This window comes from Canis lupus, chromosome 10, assembly GCF_011100685.1.
Source record: "Canis lupus familiaris isolate Mischka breed German Shepherd chromosome 10, alternate assembly UU_Cfam_GSD_1.0, whole genome shotgun sequence".
Lineage (NCBI taxonomy): Eukaryota > Metazoa > Chordata > Mammalia > Carnivora > Canidae > Canis > Canis lupus.
This window is the reverse complement of record NC_049231.1, coordinates 9,244,390-9,263,047: the sequence shown is the minus strand read 5'-3', so window position 1 is coordinate 9,263,047 and position 18,658 is coordinate 9,244,390. Positions and strand designations below refer to the sequence as shown.

The following is an 18,658-nucleotide window of genomic DNA, read 5'->3' as shown; positions in this document are numbered from 1 at the left end:
TAAAGCCCGAAGAAAAAGTATGGGATAACATCATCACAACTTGATAGTAAGCAGAGGTTTCCTATAGAAAGCACAGAAAGTACCATAAAAGAAAAAAAAAAGAATAATGAACATCTCTTCATTAAAAGACACCATTAAAAGTCTAAAATGGTAAGCCATAGAGGGGAAAAATATATTTGCAGACTATGTATTCAATAAAGCATTCATATCAGAAGATGTTATTTTTGAATTCCCACAAGTCAATAGGCCAGACAGCTTAATGGAAAGTTGGGAGGAAAGACTTGAGCAGACACTTTATAAAAAAAAAAAAAAAAAGTTCTCCAAGTGACCAATAAGCCAGGAAAGATTGCTTAACAAATGCAAATGGAAATCACAACGTGATACCACTCCCATACCTACCTAATGGCTACAGCGGCAAAGACTGACCAGGACAAGAGGTGACAAGCATGGGAAACAACTGGAACTTTCATTCCCTGCTGGTTAGGAGATAAACTACTACAATGCTCTGGAAAACTCTTTGACAGTGTCTGCTTGAGTTGACGTATTCCTACCCTACAGTCCAGCAATTCACTCCTAGTTACGACTCCCACAGAATCCATTCCTGTGTTCACCAGGAGACATAGGATGTTCATGGCAGCAATATTTGTAACAGCCCCGAACCGGAAAATACCTAAATGGTAGAATGGATTAAACTATGGCATATCCACCTAATGGAATATTATTTGGCAATGACCATGAATGGCCTGAAATTACTCCCAACAATAAGTATGAATCTCGCTAACCTAACATTGAGCAGAAAAAGCCAGAATCAGAAGAGTAAAAACTGAGTCTGTTTTTAAAAAGTACAAAAATAAGCAATACCAACCTGTGCTGACGGGATCGAGGTAGTGGTTACCTGTGGGACAAGGGAGTGATTTAAAGGAATGTACGCCGGGTGGATTCTTTGATGCTGGTACTGTTCTATTTCTGGATCTGGGTATAGGTACACAGGTGTGTTCCGTGTATGAAAATTTATCAAGTAGCTAATTAATGATTTATGGATTTTTCTGGATGTTTGTTATACTTCAATGAATAGTTTTAAAAACACTAGAAGCCAATAAGCAGGGTACAGAAAAATGTCAGTCATGTAAAATGCAGGGAGGGAGGCCAAGATATTCTTTTTTTTTTTTTTTTTTTTTTTTCCAGGGCAAAAATCTTGGCTTTAGGCCAAGATATTCTGAAGGTAATACAATTACCAGAGCAAGCTGCTGCAGAGAACAGAAGTCAGTCATCAACCATGCTTGAGCCAAACTCAAGTTAGCATGGGACATATTATTGAGTTTCACTTACTTTGGACTCTTCTTACAATAGAGTTAACTATGCAAATCGTCTCCTTTAACTCCCTAGGAAAAACTTAGGATTTAAGATAAAGCTCATTTGAACATGAAAGGTACGCCCTGTTGTATTGGGACTATTTCCCAAGCAGTGTATTTCAATAAAGCAAAAATAAATTGGCAGTATTTTTGAAAGCGAAAAAAAAAATTTTTATACGAGTTTAGCTCATCTGAAAGAGATTGAAATTATTCGTAGCATTATTGGAATAGGCTATCACTAATAAAAATACTTTTAACTAATGGGTAAATTGAAAAGCACCCCAAAGGTACTTTTTATCAGAATGAATGTAAGGCAGGCAAAGCTAATAATACCACGCAGTCTTTCTGCCACTCCGGGAGGTTCTAATCAAGCCTTGTGCTCTGATTGAAATGCAGGGCTCAGAGTGGGAAAACTGATTAACAAAATAAAAAATCCAGAGTGTTTCCCATGCAAACAGTCATCAGCGTATCTTATGTAATTATGTAGCCCATAAATCAACACAGCGTGCAAGGGCTTCAGCCTTAGTGTAAATATCTTAATGACTGAGCTGTCTTTAACCATGAATAATTTATATCTGCGTGATCCCTTTTTCTCAACCATGCTTTACTTAGGCAGGACAAACTAATCTTCTGTCAGGGGATGGGCTCTTGATTATTTCTTCCTGCTTTTTCTTCTGTTTATTTTTCTCATTTTGACACACTCCATTTTTCCCTCTTGCACTTTCTTAAATAAGGGTGCCTCATCCATCCAGCCTGTCTGCTTGCTTTTACTTTTGCTATGCATCTTATTAGACATCTTGGAATAAAGCCAGGGCTTTTGGACTCCCACTTTTCATAGGGCCTCCTGTAAATGGAATTAGGTGGCGACTAGGGAAATAGGCTTAATACCACGAGGCAGTATTCGCTCCTTGATGTTGTTGTGGGGAAACATTTATTACAGAAAGCAATTGCCAGAAAAGGCTAACGATCAATTAAACGTTAGCATTTGTAGATCCCCTCCTGTGATGCAGAAAGTAACTGCCACATGGGTAATGCTAGAAAGCTTACTTGCTAAAATAGTTTTGTTGTTTTCTTAGAGCCCATTAAAATAAAGGCAGCTGAGAAACATTCAGATCAAATTCTATGTTGTCTATTTTTTTAAGATTTTTATTTATTTCTTTCAGAGAGAGAGAAAGAGCATGAGTGAGGAGACAGACAGAGGGAGAAGCAGACTCCCCACTGATCAGGGAGCCCGATGTGGGGCTTGATCCCAGGACCTCAGGATCATGACATGAGCCAAAGGCAGATGCTTAACTGACTGAGCCACCCAGGTGCCCCTCTCTGTCATCTAAAAAGCTTATCTCTGGGTTGCCTCCTTCCTGTGCTTCTAGCAGGGAGCTCTAATAGATATTTCTCCCATGGGATTTTACATACATGGTGCTAACTGGTATAATGGGGACTATCCTCAACATATTTTAATGATAGGACACAGAGGTTTGATCGAGGAACAGCCATTGGAAACCTCCCCCTTTGCAATGGTGATAATTGCATAATTGACCAGGTTTCCTTTATTATCCCAGTTTCCAGAAAGCTCATATTTTTTTTTACTAAAGCAAAATTCACAAAATATATAATTAACCACTTTAATGTGTACAATTTAATAGTAGCGTTTAGCACATGCACAACATTGTGCAGTCATCAGCTCTGTCTAGATGCAAAACTGAAGCCGTCATCCCCTTATTCCCCTCTGCCCCCAAGACCTGGCAACTACCAATCTACTTTCTGTCCCCTTCAATTTACCTGTAGTTCTGAGTCATTTTTGCAGTTCAGAGCATCTCTATTAACCCTTGTGGGCAAGGCATTTGCAGGCTCCTTTTTTTCTTGCTGATTATTTCTTTATGTTATAGATTTAGTTTAAAGCAAGCAGCCTCCAGAGTTTGTGAAATGAAATTGAGTGGAAATATATGCAAACTAGGATAGCATCCTTTTTACCTCTAGAGCCACTCGCCACTCTTCTCCATGCTACTGTGTGCCCTGACCTTCATGGCCTACATAATGGGCTCTCATGTCCTCGGCTCCAGTTGGGTTTAGCTAGTAGGGATCATGGCAGGAGATGAGAGGAAGAGAGGACAGTGATGGAGAGTGTTATTTCCTGGCTGCCTTGCTATGGGTTCACTGAGGCTGGCTACATCCTTTGACTTCAGGTGCCAGCTCCATCAGGTAGCCCGTTCCACATAGTCCTTTCTCACTAACAGCTCTATCCTTTGCTTCTTCAGGACAGTGTAGTAAGGTGCTTTTTGCTTCTGGCCTCAGAGCATATTGCATTATCCCTGTGGTTCCCTTCTAACCTTCTCACATCTTTCCAAATAGTTTTTTATTAAACTCTCATCAAAGTATCTTAATTTGAGTGTATCATCTGTTTCTTGTGAGGATCCTGATTCAAATAAGCACATTCTCCTCTGTGGTTCTGTTTAGCCGTAAGTCAACATGATTTGCTTAGGGACCTCTGCAGATAAGCTGGTCTGACAGATTCTTCTGGGACCAGACAATGTCCTCCCCAGGTACCCAGAGCATTCACGTCTCTTCATGGTTTTAAGGCACAGGACCTTTGTGTCAATCCTTAAAAGACAGCGGTCTTTTTAAGAGCTTATAATCCTGGAGATGGCTTTTTTTTTTAAGAAGATTTTATTTATTTATTCATGAGAGACACACAGAGAGAGGCAGAGACATAGGCAGAGGGAGAAGCAGGCTCCATGCAGGGAGCCCGATGTGGAACTCGATCCCAGGACCCCAGAATCATATCCTGAGCCGAAGGCAGACACTCACCCACTGAACCACCAAGGCGTCCCTCGAGATGGCTTATTTACTTGACCATTTTCAACTACCATAATACCCACTTTAGAGGTGGAATGACCAGTGAGCTCAAGTTCCATCTGGAAGAAGGTGGGTTACCTTTCTGCCACTGGATTGTTCCCTAATTCTTTCACTGCTAGATAAAGTCACATACTTCTCAGTCTGATACTGTGAGGCATTCGATGGAATTCATTTTGCAGTCTTAGAATTTAGACACAAGAAGAACACTCTTCATCATCAACATTATCTATATATGTATACACAGCCGGTGACAAGAATAGCCATTGAAAGGATTTAAGCATAGAGTTAACGTGATCCCACCTATACTTGGAACTACTTCAAGCAAGAGAATATAAATTAACTTTCTGCATCATCAGTATATTTAGCATAGCACCTTAAATAAAATAATAGGTGTTCATGCTTCCACTTGTTTCATCAACAAATATCACTGAGCACCTACTATGTACATAGATATCATAGACTGTGGAGAACCATGGTCATGAGGAGGACATACACAATCCCTGCTGCATGGAGCTTACATTTTTATCAAAGAACAATTAACTAAATAGCCAATTAGACAACTGATTGTTGAATTGCATTTATTAGAAGTGCTGTGAAGGAAAAGCACAGGATTCTATTAATGCATTTCTCAGGAAGGTAGACATGGTTTGCAGGTCAAGTCAGAAATCTCTAAGGAAGTGACATTTGAGCAAAGAAGTGGTGAAGAAGTGGGTGAAGGAGAAATGAAAGAGAGTTGGAGCATTCCAGGTAGACAGAAGGGACCAGAGACAAGAAGGCACATGGCATTTTTAGATTTTATTTATTTATTTATTCATGAAAGACTGAGAGACAGAGAGAGAGAGAGCGCCAGAGACAAAGGCAGAGGGAGAAGCAGGCTCCATGCACCGGGAGCCCGATGTGGGATTCGATCCCGGGTCTCCAGGATCGCGCCCTGGGCCAAAGGCAGGCGCTAAACCGCTGCGCCACCCAGGGATCCCGGCATTTTTAAAGAAATGAAAGAAAAGTAGGGGGCTGGAGCAGAGAGAACAAGAGCAGAATCGCGGGAAATAGACCTGGTGAGGTAAGCAGGCCAGATGTAGGTCCTTGTAGATGGTGTTGAAATGCTCTACCTCGTAGGAACAGCCACTGAAAGGATTTAAGCATGGTGTTAACACAGTGTGAGGCACACTTTTAAAATGATCACTGGTTTGGGAAGGTGGAGGCCATGAGAGGAGGAGGGGGTACCAGATGATGGTAACTTGGGCTGAAAGAGTGATTGTGGAGACAGAAAGAAAGGATGAAGTTGAGAGCTGTTAGGAATTAGAGTGAAAGAGAAATTTGTGAGGATGAGGAAGAGGATGAACTTGAGATGACTCCTAGGTTTCTGGTTTGCACGGTGGAGTGTAATGGCAGTCATTCACTGGGAGAATAGCCAACGGAGTGTGGTGGGCTCACTACCAGTTCTACACATGCTGTGTTTGTTGTGCCCGTGAAACACCCAAGAATTGTTTAAGGTGGCAGTAGTAGCAGTGGGAGCTCAGGGGAACGGTATGTACTAGATGCATAAATCTAAGAGTGATCATGGGTAAGTGAAACTAGGCTACTAAGGAGAAAGAATAGAAAGCTAAGCTCATATTCAGTAAACTGTTATCAACAATCCCCACACATCCTTGTGTGTGCACACACACACACACACACATACACACACACACACAATGGGATATTACTCAACCATCAAAAGAATGAAATCTTGCCATTTGCGATGACAGGAATGGAACTAGAGGGTACTATGCTAAGTGAAATAGAGGAAGACAAATACTGTATGATTTCACTCCTATGTGGAATTTAAGAAACAGAGCAGATAAACATAGGGGAAGGGAAGGGAAGGAAAAATAAAAATATAAAAACAGAAACAAATTCTGAGAGACTCTTAACTATAGGAAACAAACTGAGGGTTGGTGGGCGGGGAGATGGGGAAATTGGGTGACAGGCATTAAGGAAGGCACTTCACGTAATGAGCACTGGCTATTATATGCAACTGATGAATCACTAAATTCTACCCCTGAAACTAATAATACAATACATGTTTGCTAAATTGAATTTAAATTAAAAATAAATTTTAAATCCCTGGTCATCTTAACATAAGATAAATACCTCCCTTTCCCTGGCACCTTTATTTTTTCTCTGCGTAAGTTAGGACTTCACTGTGACACAGTCTTGTTAGAAAGTTAACATTGTAAAAAAAAAAAAAGAAAGAAAATAAAAAGAAAGTTAACGTTGTGCCCTGGAAATTTCTTAATATGAAATCTTTATATTACATAATGGGTGTGTAAAGATGGGAGACCATCCCTTAAACTCACTCTTTAAAGGATGTTATTGTTGTTATCAAAATACTTAAAAGTGTGAGGTCTTACAACCCATCTCCGTAAACATGGGTTGTCTAGAATCATTTTTATATCTAGCAGTTCACCTCTTCTACTCACTAGTAGGGTATTGGAATTTAAATTGAGCTACTGCATACTTTTATAAGGTTTATTAACCTTCTCGAATTTTCTGATTCCCTAGGCTTTTCCTTACCTGGCATTGCTATTTCTCTGTAGAGTTGTAGATAATCAGGGCTAGAGAGCTTTTATGAAAGTCCAGTTATTTTACAAATGCAGGAAATGAGGTCTAAAGGAAATGATGGCTTGAGCCACATGGTAAGTTGGTGGCATAGTGAGGCATCTCCCTCCAGCTTCCAGCCCCAGGCCCAGCTTAGAAGCATACCGCTTCTTCCCTTAACCATGACTTTAAATTTCTCTTCTCAGAGTTCTGAAGCATTCCATTTTAGTTTTAAAGAAACTCATTCATTGCCCGTCTGGCTCCCCCAAATGGAAATATTGCACTTGTTGATCCTCTGAAGCCTTATGGGGGAAAGTACTACTTAAAGAGAAACTTACTTTGGAGGTGAAGCAGAGCAGCTGGGGGTATGAGCTCTCTTCTCTTCTAAATTAATGGTGGCAGAAGAAGATCCGGTACATTTTTTTCCATGCTTCTTCCCCACCCCACCCCCCATAAGCCACTTTAACTGTGTATGCACGTCCTTTACTTTAAGAGAAGATGACGCTTGTTCTAGACTCAGCCCATTCTCCTCAGTCTAACCCCAAGACCCTCCTCCAAATGGGAGGATCAATTCAGTGATAGTTGGACACTAACAGGCACGTGCAAAGCTGAAGGGATGAGGGGAGCAAAGGTCTCCCATGACCTCCTTAAACCATTTTTGTTAGCTACTCATGTGCATTTAATATGTAGCATGCTCTTTGTGACCTTCTGTCTGCCTCCAATTTCTCCAGATTGTTCCATTCTTCTAGAACACTACAGCCTGATAGATGAGCTTTGCCTTCATCTCAAAAGCGTTCTTAACAACTAATTAGATCCTTAAAGAACAGAAAGTAAAAAGCTTCTTGCGAGTAATCAATTCCCTGCAGGTTTGCTCATATTTTTCTCTGTTTCTTGATAGCCCTGTTCCTATCATTTCTTTCCACAGGAAAAAGTTTAATATTCATTCTTTGCCATAACTGGAATGTTAGAACCATGCAAGAATATAACTTTTAGGACCTTAACGAATATAGGCCAGGAGAAAAAAAGCAATGTAAGAGTTTATATTTAAACAATATCCATATATGCTGATAACCTCTTTAAAAGCTCTGATCTTTAATCATGATGCAATGCTTTTAAGAAAAATGAATACATCATGTGTACTAAGTAATGGTTGATTGTGGTTTTATAAAAAAAACTTACATCTGCAAACGCCGAGTTATAAATACCTGCCTCTTAAAATAACAATTCAAGAAAGATATATTGGAGGAATAGACTCAAGCGAAAAGGCCTACCAGGATATAGATTTAGTTTTTAACAAAGACCCAAACTTAAAATACTAGCTTAAATATGATAGAAGTTTATTTATTGGAAGAGCTCCAATCTCCGGGAAGAGAGGGTTTCAGCAACCTAAGCTTCTCTACGTGGCTCCCTGCTTTTGTCTACATGGCTGAAGATGGGTCACCAATTAAGGGCCTGCACTGCAACAGCAACAAGGAAGAAATGAGATCGAGGAGAGCACATCCATCATTTTTTTTTAAGATTTTATTTATTCATTCATGAGAGACACAGGGAAAGAGAGAGAGAAAGGCAGAGACACAGGCAGAGGGAGAAGCAGGCTCCATGCAGGGAGCCCGACGTGGGACTCGATCCTGGGACTCCAGCCCTGGGCTGAAGGCAGGGGCCAAACCGCTGAGCCACCCAGGGATTCCCCCACACATCCATCATTTTTTTTTTTTTTTTTACATCCATCATTTTTAAGAGCACATCCAGAACAGCTCACTTCCCACTGACTGGAACTTGGTCACATAGACGCACCTCACTGCAAAGGAGGCTGGTAAATGCCCTTAGCTGAGCCGCTTATTCCTGAAGAAATCAGGAATACTGATGTCCCTGAAGAAAGAAGGGAAGATGGGATACCAAGGAACAACTACCAATTTCTGCCATTAAGTAAGAGATTAAGTTATAAGTAGCAAAAAACTTTATTACTTCCATCTGTTAAGCCAAAGAAGTTTATCTTTCCATATGAGAAAACCAAGTGGAAGATTATATGTGATTATCACCTTGCAAAGCTATCTGTTGAGATCCAGCCAGTCCTGGGAAGTGATTTCGGATATTAGTCCTTCTAAAATTATTCCTTCTATTATTGTGGTGATCGTTTCACAGTGTGTGTGTGACTATCAGGGCATCACATTACCTGAAACCACGGTAATGTGTCCATTATATCTTGAATCATTAAGTTCTAAAGTTCTATAAAGATAATATGAGAAAAGGCCCTCCTGGGCCAGAGCTGACATGAAGGTCAACCTAAGCAAGAAGGGACCTTGCCAGGTTGCATGCTCATGTAGGTTGCAGACTTCAGCGGGGGGGAAGCTCAAGGCACCAGATTTTGTGCACTTGGCTTAGTCACAGAACTTGGGCTGTGAGAGTTAAGAGGTCTGCAGAATCGACTACCCTAGTAAAGAAAGGACCCCTAAAACAGAGGTTACAAGGACTGGCCAGTGAGCCCCAACTGAGGCAGGTGCAAACCACTGTCGCACATAGCCAAGGGGCCCGCTCACAATAGATCACCAGGTGGAAGTAGAGCAGGACCTGGGGCAGCACCATGACCAAGCGAGGCACTGGAGAGAAACAGCAGGTAGTGAGGGAGAAGGAAGAGAAGCCACATGTTGTCAGTGGACCTAGGTCAGGTGCTAACACAGCAAGGTAGCAAGACCAGAGAGAGCCACAGCTGCAAGAGTTAGGTTCACGGGAAAATTATAGTCCTAACACCCCAGAATCAAAAAGCCCTGTTAGTAAACTCAGAGTGTTGGGTCCTCCCAGCTATTCTTACTGAGTTCTGCCCTGGAATTGACAGGAAGGGATACCGGTTCTAATGGTCACTTAATTTTTTTTTTTTGGACTAAATTACTGCGATATCACCAATCATTTGAGAAATGTAGTGCATACAAGAATCTTTAGCACCAGAATATGAATGTCATTGGCATGAACGTTCTCATCTTTACCTTATTTAAGAAATATCTTGTTTCATAACAAGCTAAAAATGGCTCTTTCCTATAGAATGTCCAGCGTCGTGAGTCAGTCCATACAGCGACAGGAATACTGATGTCCTAGCTCACCACATCTGAGTGTCACCTCCGTGATAAAGATGGACTTGCAGAAAGACAAAATCGTACTAATGAAGAGCAGTTGAAAATCAAAAAAAAGAAAAACTAAAAAAAAAAAAATCAAAAAAACTATTACAGAGTTTTGTAATATGTGTCTTATAAAATGTTTGAGGTCATAATATAGCAATAATAATAACAATAGTCTTTATGTATAGCACTTTGTGAAGTACAGAATGCTCTAACAAAACATTGATTTCATCAAAATAAACACTGAGGGAAAGATACCATTTTGTAGGCAAGCAAGCTGACTTGGAAAGTTTTGGCAACTTGTCCATGATCAAAATATTGTGAAAAAAAAAGAATGAAATGTGGGTGTTTTAATTCCATGTCCAAGGCTCTCACCTGCCTCTTCTGAACTTTAAGCAACTTCATGAGTTTTCTCGTTTATTTGTGCATTCACTCAACAACTGTTCATTGCTCACGTCCTGTGTGCCAATCGTTATGCCCGGCACTGAGGATGTCGTGATCAACTAGGCGTCATCTCTGCCTTCGCAGCCAGCTTGCAGTCTGGCAAGGGACAGAAGCCTGTGATGAACACTGGCCACAGGGAAGCAGTGAGCTGTGCACCACAACAGAGGAAGAACAGCAGGTTGTAGGAGCACATGAGACAGGGATCTCACCAAATCATGAGTCGGGAGAGGCTTCTCAGAGGCAATTGATGTTTACGCTGAGTCCCCCAGGGTAAATAGGAGTTGAAGGGATACGGAGGGTTCCAAGCCACAAATAAAGCACGTGTGGTGTGAAGTCACTCCTGAGGGTGAAGTGACCCTAGATCAGGTCCAGAATAGGGAAAGACCCAAAGGATTTACAAATTCAACTTACTGTATGCATTCCTCGTGTTTGGCTAATGAGAGATTTCCTCTCTTCATCCATCCACCCATCCACCCACCTATCCATCACCTATCCATTCACTCATCCACGCACCCACCCATCCACCCATCCACCCATCCATCCACCAACCCATCCATCCATCCATCCATCCATCCATCCACCCACCCACCCACCCATCCATCCATCTATCCACCCATCCACCCACCCACCCATCCACCCACCCACCCACCTATCCATCCATCCATCCACCCATCTATCCATCCACCCACCCACCCATCCATCCATCCACCCATCCATCCACCCATCCACCCATCCATCCACCCATCCATCCATCCATCCATCCACCCACCCACCTATCCATCCATCCATCCACCCACCTATCCATCCATCCATCCACCCATCCATCCATCCATCCATCCATCCACCCACCCACCCACCCACCTATCCATCCATCCATCCATCCATCCATCCACCCACCCACCCATCCATCCATCCATCCATCCACCCATCCACCCACCCACCCATCCACCCACCCACCTATCCATCCATCCATCCATCCACCCATCCATCCATCCACCCATCCACCCATCCATCCATCCATCCATCCACCCACCCACCTATCCATCCACCCACCCACCCACCCATCCATCCATCCACCCACCCACCCACCTATCCATCCATCCATCCATTCATCCAACCACCCATCCATCCATCCACCCATCCATCCATTCATCCATCTACCCATCCACCCATCCATCCACCCACCCACCTATCCATCCATCCATCCATCCATCCATCCATCCACCCATCCATCCATCTACCCATCCATCCATTCATCCATCCATCCACCCATCCATCCACCCACCCATCCATCCATCCACCCATCCATCCATCCATCCACCCATCCATCCATTCATCCATCCATCCACCCATCCACCCACCCATCCATCCACCCACCCACCCACCTATCCATCCATCCACCCATCCACCCATCCATCCACCCACCCGCCCATCCATCCGTCCATCCATCCATCCACCCATCCATCCATCCACCCACCCACAGTAGGTGCTAAATGTTTGAAAAACTTCTATTGGGAAACCCAGTATTTCTAGGGACTGTGCCAAGTGATATAGAGGGCATAAAGATACACAAAACATGATCCCAACTAATGTGAAGCTTACATTTTAATTGAAGAGATAAACCTGTGCACATATTACTGGATATGCAAGCTGGATACAGCAGGGGTCCTAAGAGGTGCCCTAGGGGGTTATCACTGGCTTGGGGGGATGTTACCTGGAGGGAAATGTACGTTTTGGTGAAAACAGTAACAGACCAACATCAGATTGAACATTCTCCACATTTTTTCGTGCGTCTCTTTGCTTATTGGGTTTATTTTGTTTTGTTTTCTGAAATGTGTTCTTCCGTAGATTCTGTGGCAACAGCGTCCGGGCCACTGCTAGTTGAAGTTGCCAAAACTCCTGGTGCCAGCCTTGGGGTTGCCCTAACTACCTCGATGTGCTGTAACAAACAGGTCATTGTCATAGACAAAATCAAATCTGCAAGTATTGCAGACAGGTGGGTGTTGTAGAAAAGTGCCTACTTTTCAAAACTGCATGAGTGTTAAAATATATATATGTATAAATGTATTTCTATATGTATATACACACACATATGTAATATTACACAGGTACACATGCATTCACATACCTACATATATGATTTTAAAACAGCTCTCCTGCCCGTTTATACAGGTTTCATCAAGAAAACAAGTTATGGTTCTAGGGCTTAAAAATTCATCTACCTCATCAGCCACCCCGTAACATAATGTTGCCTCATCCAGATGTTTGGTGTGGTCTTTAGAGATAGGAAAAAATGAAAGTCAAGCAACTGAATGAGTTTTCCTAGAGTGTTCTAGGGTGATAGATTGTTTTTGGCTTAGGGTGGCCAAGCATACCTTCAGTATGCTCCTTTTAGGTTTTCCCGAACTGTTAACGGGTGACATCTTGCCACCGTGAAAAATATGATTCCTCTTTTCTTAAATAAGTAAAACAATATTTTTGAAATAATACAGTCTTTAAAGAAAGGTCTTACACTGTCATAGAATGTTAATCTTAGGCTTTCACCATCTTCAAGGGCCCCCGCAAACATCATTCATTCCTATGACACCATAAACACAAAAGTCCTTTTTCCTGAATTCTTTTTCTTAATGAATAGTTTAGACTTACAAGGTAAGAAAGGTGGCAGGGACGAGAAGACTACCTCACCACCTTATAAATTATTTCACAGCTCCTGGTCAGAAAACCCCCATTTCCAAAGCTGAAGCTCTCCAAGAGCTTCACGGAACTTTCTTTTTGGATGGAAGGGATGACTTGAAATGCTTTTTTGTCTTGAGAAGGAGGGGCAAATTGAACTCCAATAAATTTTTTTTTTTTTTTAAAGAGAAGGAGGCTACTCTCCCTGTGGAAGGTGCTCAGTAAACTCCAAGAGGCCCAGCTTCCCCTGCATGTCCACGAGGCCTCTTTCCCATACACCCTCACCCTAACTTGGTAAACCTCGCACTCTGATGCAGTAGAACCTGCAGCAACCCCTGTAGTGGTCAGTCTACAGCTCCACTGTGCTCTTACCCTCTGTTCAGTCCTTGACCAGTGATGGCCATTGATCCAGAGGTGTTCTCCAGCTCAATGGTGCAGGATGCTTTAATTTTCTCCCTCTGTTTTTTTTTTTTTTCCCCATTCCACAGGGGGTAACCAGTTTAAGGAGCTGTCCGCTTGACTGGTACGTCGGGATGCTGACTGCCGTGTTTGCTTTTCTCAACTCATCCAGTAGCCAGTCTCTTGAGTTCAGCAAGACATAGCAGCTAGCCCCTCTCCCCACCTCCCCCCAGCCTTCCCCTCACTCACCAACCGCAGGCCTCCTTTTTGACTCTTCTGACTCCTGAATAATTGCCATCGCCATCACCATCGAGAGCTTTTGTACTAATCGACACTTAACCCCACAATAACAAAATAAAATAAAATCTAGTCATAGAGAACTGGTGATTCGGCGGCTCACGTGAGAGCTCCTGAACAAGCCATTAGCTGAGTCTCCCCCAGCCTTTCCCATTCACACATGAGATAGTTGGAAGTGCTCCCACTCCAATTATGTGAGTCACATCTTGACGTGCTGAGTATTTACCAGCTCACGTTTCATGGAAAGACCAACAAGGAAAAACAAAAAAACAAACAAAAAAAAACCCCACAGAAATTAAAAAAAAAAAAAGCCAAGGGGAAAAATTTTCCCATATAAAAACCAACAAGGAAACACACACACAGACACACACACACACACACAGAAATTTAAAAAAAAAAAAAAAAGCCAAGGGGAAAAATTTTCCTGTTCTTCTCTTCCCTCCCATTCACTTCCCTTCAACTTTTGGCACCACCACCACTGCCCTGAAATAATATCTATCTATATGTTTATTTAAAGAAGCACAAGAGAAAAGCATTTCCTTCAGGTTTTCTGTTATTTTCTACATTCCTATGCAGACGCAAGGGACTTAGCATTTGACAGATGGGGTTTCCTATAACACTCCAACTTTTCCTTTTTTTTAAAAAAAAATATTTTTTTAAAGATTTATTTATTTATGATAGACATAGAGAGAGAGAGAGAGAGAGGGGCAGAGGGAGGGAGAAGCAGGCTCCATGCAGGGAGCCTGACGTGGGACTCGATCCCAGGGCTCCAGGATCACGCCCTGAGCCAAAGGCAGGTGCCAAACCACTGAGCCACCCAGGGATTCCCCCCAACTTTTCCTTTTTTAAGTAAATTGAAACCATGTGAACTGTTAACCTGGAAGGCCATGAAAGTCCCATGCCAAAGAGCAAGGCACTCATCCCACTGGTGTTTCTCCTTTCCCTCGCCGTAGATGCGGTGCCCTGCACGTGGGGGATCATATCCTGTCCATCGACGGAACCAGCATGGAGTACTGTACGCTGGCCGAGGCCACCCAGTTCCTGGCCAACACCACCGACCAGGTCAAGCTTGAGATCCTTCCCCATCATCAGACCCGCCTGGCCCTGAAGGGACCTGACCACGGTGAGAGGATCCATCTAGATAAATCTCTTTATCTTCCCCTTGCAGTTACTGCTTCTCCAGCCGAGGCAGACAGGCACAGTGTCTACTTCTGGCTTTATCATTTCTTTCTTTTTTTTTTTTTTTTTTTTTTTTTTTTTTTTTTTTTTTTTTTAATTTTTTATTTATTTATGATAGTCACAGAGAGAGAGAGAGAGAGGCAGAGACACAGGCAGAGGGAGAAGCAGGCTCCATGCACCGGGAGCCCGATGTGGGATTCGATCCTGGGTCTCCAGGATCGCGCCCTAGGCCAAAGGCAGGCGCCAAACCGCTGCGCCACCTAGGGATCCCTTTATCATTTCTTTCAAAGCAGCAGGTTATCTTTGTTTGCTTTTCTTCATCTTCCAGATCCTTCCTCCCCCATCCCCGAGCCAAACGTAATTTATTTGAAACCTCAAAATTGAGGGAAGAAACATTGTTTGAAAGAGAATTTTCAGGCTTATACTATGGGATATTAAAAAAAAGGCGGGGGGGACTGTTGAGGACTGTTGCCAATTGAGTGTGGAGAGAAGGGAGATTATGTGACTTCCTGTTATGCATACTGAATTTCCACTCTACCTGAAGGACAGTGAAGGCAACTGGTAAAACTCTCGCTTTTTAAAAATCATTATGAGGTAGGTATTGATGGCAGGCCCTTCAAATATTGGGAGAGGGATAAAACAGTTGCACGAAAGGTGGATTTGCCCTATATTTTGTGTATTTGCCAGAGTAGCTTTGTCCTCAGGGTGGAGAACAACCCCGATGGACCAGACTATTTGACTGCATTTATTCAGTAACAGCGGCCAGCTGAGGGAACCCACATTTTCACAGTCTTGAAGCTCACAGATATGTCTGCTTAAGTGCTTATATACCCTCTACTTAAGTCTCTTTAAACAGAACCTGATACCAGATAAAGGACTTGTCCCCAAACACCATGAAGAAAGACTCTCTCTAGAGAAGTCTTTGTTCCAACTCTTCTCTCCTTTCCTTTGAGCCAAGTGCCTTCCTTTTTTAATCCTTGAAATGGATTCCTTGAAGCTCTCCTAGTGCTGTCAGGAGACCCAAGGGAAGAGGAACACTTTTGTTATTTTTAGAGAATGAGAACAACTTTCTCTGAAATCGAAATCCGGCTTGTGTGGAGCTTGCTTGTATTAGGTGTCTCCCACCTTCTGAAACACACTGCACTTTTTTCCACAGTTTGGGGGAAAAAAAGAGAGAGAGAGGGGGACCAGATAATTTTCATACTGAATGAGTCAGCTGGATGCAACCTTTTTTAATTAAATGGAGCTTAGACAGCCCTGGAGCTAATGAAAATCTCTAGTACAGCATTACCTTTATCAGATTTTAATTTGACACAATGGAGCAGAGATGTGATGCAGCATAGGCAGGTTAGGGAAAGAAACTCTGCCTCCTTTGACTAGAAACAGTAAAGGGCTCCAGAAGGCACATTTCATGGAAATGTGCCCTGTTCCGGTCAGGAGACCCCATGGAGCACAGAGGCAGAGGGGAGAGATTTCCAAAACTAAGTTTCTTCTAAATTAACCTGAAGTCATCACTGGATCTGGAGTGCAGTAGGTCTAAGAATGCACACTGCGTAGTGCTTTCTCAGCGTGAGATTCAGCTTGGAAAATTCTGCTATTGATGAGTCTGAAATACGGAGCGGACCCTTGCAAAATGGCATTATCTTTAGCAGCCCCACATTCCTCTTTTCATTGGCCCTGTGTACAAATCATAAGTAGTCCAAATAGTTCCCAACTCATGAAATATTAAATAGTTTTACCTGTCAAGACAATTTGAGAAGGCGAATTTATACACTAAAATGCATGCAGACCAAGAACAAAAATTTTTTTTTCCACTGTGGAAAACTTGATGCCGTTGTGATTTTTCATAATGAAGGATGGGGGTGGAAGATGGGGGCTGGTAATTTAAGTAATTCTAGTTTCCACTTCCCACCCTTTCATCTGCATTGGGTGAAAGTTGCTCACCGTCTTCATTATTTCTCTACATTTTACATTAAAATCAGACTTGCATTTCCAAGAGGACAAAAGTATGGGCTCAGAGACATAATTAAATCACAGTTAAGAAGGGGAAAAAAAGGGCAGCCCCAGTGGCACAGCGGTTTAGCGCCGCCTGCAGCCCGGGGTGTGATCCTGGAGACCCGGGATTGAGTCCCACATCGGGCTTCCTGCATGGAGCCTGCTTCTCCCTCTGCCTGTGTCTCTGCCTCTCTCTCTCTCTCTCTCTCTGTGTGAATATCATAAATAAATAAATAAAATTAAAAAAAAAATTTAAAAAAAAAAAAAAAAAAAAGAAGGGGAAAAAAATACCAAAAAAATTTTATGGTGGTTTATAATTCTCAAACTTCTGGGTTTTCTTTTTTTTATGTGGTAGCGTTGTTTTACATAGTTCTACTCTTTTTCCACAAGAAAGCTCTGGTTATTTTTTTTTTTTCAGGAATTCTGGGGCCTGAACAGCATGTCTCTCATCCCAAGGTGGATGGAGATATATTTCCCAAATTTTGCTTCACAACAAAACATTTCACCACAGTGTTTTCAGAGATATAGGGAAATGAGCCCATCAACTAGGAATGAGATTAACTGTGCCTTTTGCTGATAAATGGTATTAAAAATGTCAACAAGAATGAGTTTCCAATAAGCTTAGAAATTGTTCCCACTGAGGGTGTTTGGGAGACATAATCATGACTGAAGTTCATGAGGCTTTGGAAGAGAACATGGGAGCGAGTCACAAGGTTCAGTAGGTTTGGTGCCTGGAGGGCCTTCCATTTTTGAGCTCCAGGAGCAACCACAAAAGCAGCTGTTGCCTGTGCCCTTAGTCATCCTGGACAGGGCAAGAGGGTACAGTTAGAGAGGATAGCAAACGAAACTACCCTCCATGTCGGATACATCTTAAGACTCCGGGTAGTGACGTCATCATGGAAGATGTAAGAAGCATTCTATTTTAACTTGGTATTTATGAATCTCTATCAAATCCAGGAGCACCTGCAGGAAGAGGCAATGTGTGGTGGCTGAAGGCAGGGACTCTTGAATCAGACTTCCAGACTTAATTCTGGCTCCACCACTTGGGACCTTAAGCAAGCTACCCAACTTTTCTATTCCTCAGATTCTTCATCTGTAAGATGGGTGTAGTAACAACAGCAATACCTGCCTCATAAGTATATTGAGAGAATTATCTAAGATAATCCACAAGAAAGCACCTAGCACAGTACCTGATATATACCAAGGGCTCAGTAGAAGTTGGCTCTTATTAGTGGACCATTAAATGGGAGAATGTATAGAAATGTGTTTTGCAAAATGTGACATCTTATTTTTAAACTCGTGAAGTACTTGCCTAACAAGCATGTGAGTATCAAGTACATCACCATAAAATGGAACTGATTTGGAGTGTATGTTCAAAGAAGGCAGGAGCTGTGCTCCTGGGCCTATAGTATTTGTTGAACACCTTTTGCATTCATTATGCGTGGCCTACAATTTCATGCATTATTTTGTGTCATTTTTGTCCTTTATTATCTCATATGTATGAAGATTTAGCCCTTACCAGCAGCTCAAAGTCAAGGTAAAGGTTGTGACCTACACTTAATTGGCACAGCACACAATGGTGGTCAAGAATAGCTTTCTTATTGATTTGTTCATTGGGTGCTATGGTCATTAAAAAAAAAAAATGCCCAATAATTTTCAAAGTCCTCCTTAAAGAACTGGGTCAAAAAGTGAGTGTAGAATTCTCAAGTCCACTCACTGTGCTCTGGCTTCATTTGAAACACAGACAATACTGTGTAAGAAGTTCAGTCGAGTGGC

General features: G+C 42.3%; 1 protein-coding gene across 13 annotated transcripts in view; it reads left to right on the top strand.

Annotated features, from left to right (window-relative positions):
• GRIP1 (glutamate receptor interacting protein 1) overlaps window positions 1-18,658 on the top strand; it is a 660,770-nt gene that overhangs the window by 553,580 nt on the left and 88,532 nt on the right. For all 13 annotated transcript variants that reach the window (XM_038549951.1, XM_038549944.1, XM_038549942.1 and 10 more), the window contains 2 exons: window positions 12,188-12,335; window positions 14,662-14,831. In XM_038549951.1, coding sequence (XP_038405879.1) covers window positions 12,188-12,335; window positions 14,662-14,831 — 318 coding nt within the window. The remainder of the gene's footprint in view (window positions 1-12,187; window positions 12,336-14,661; window positions 14,832-18,658) is intronic.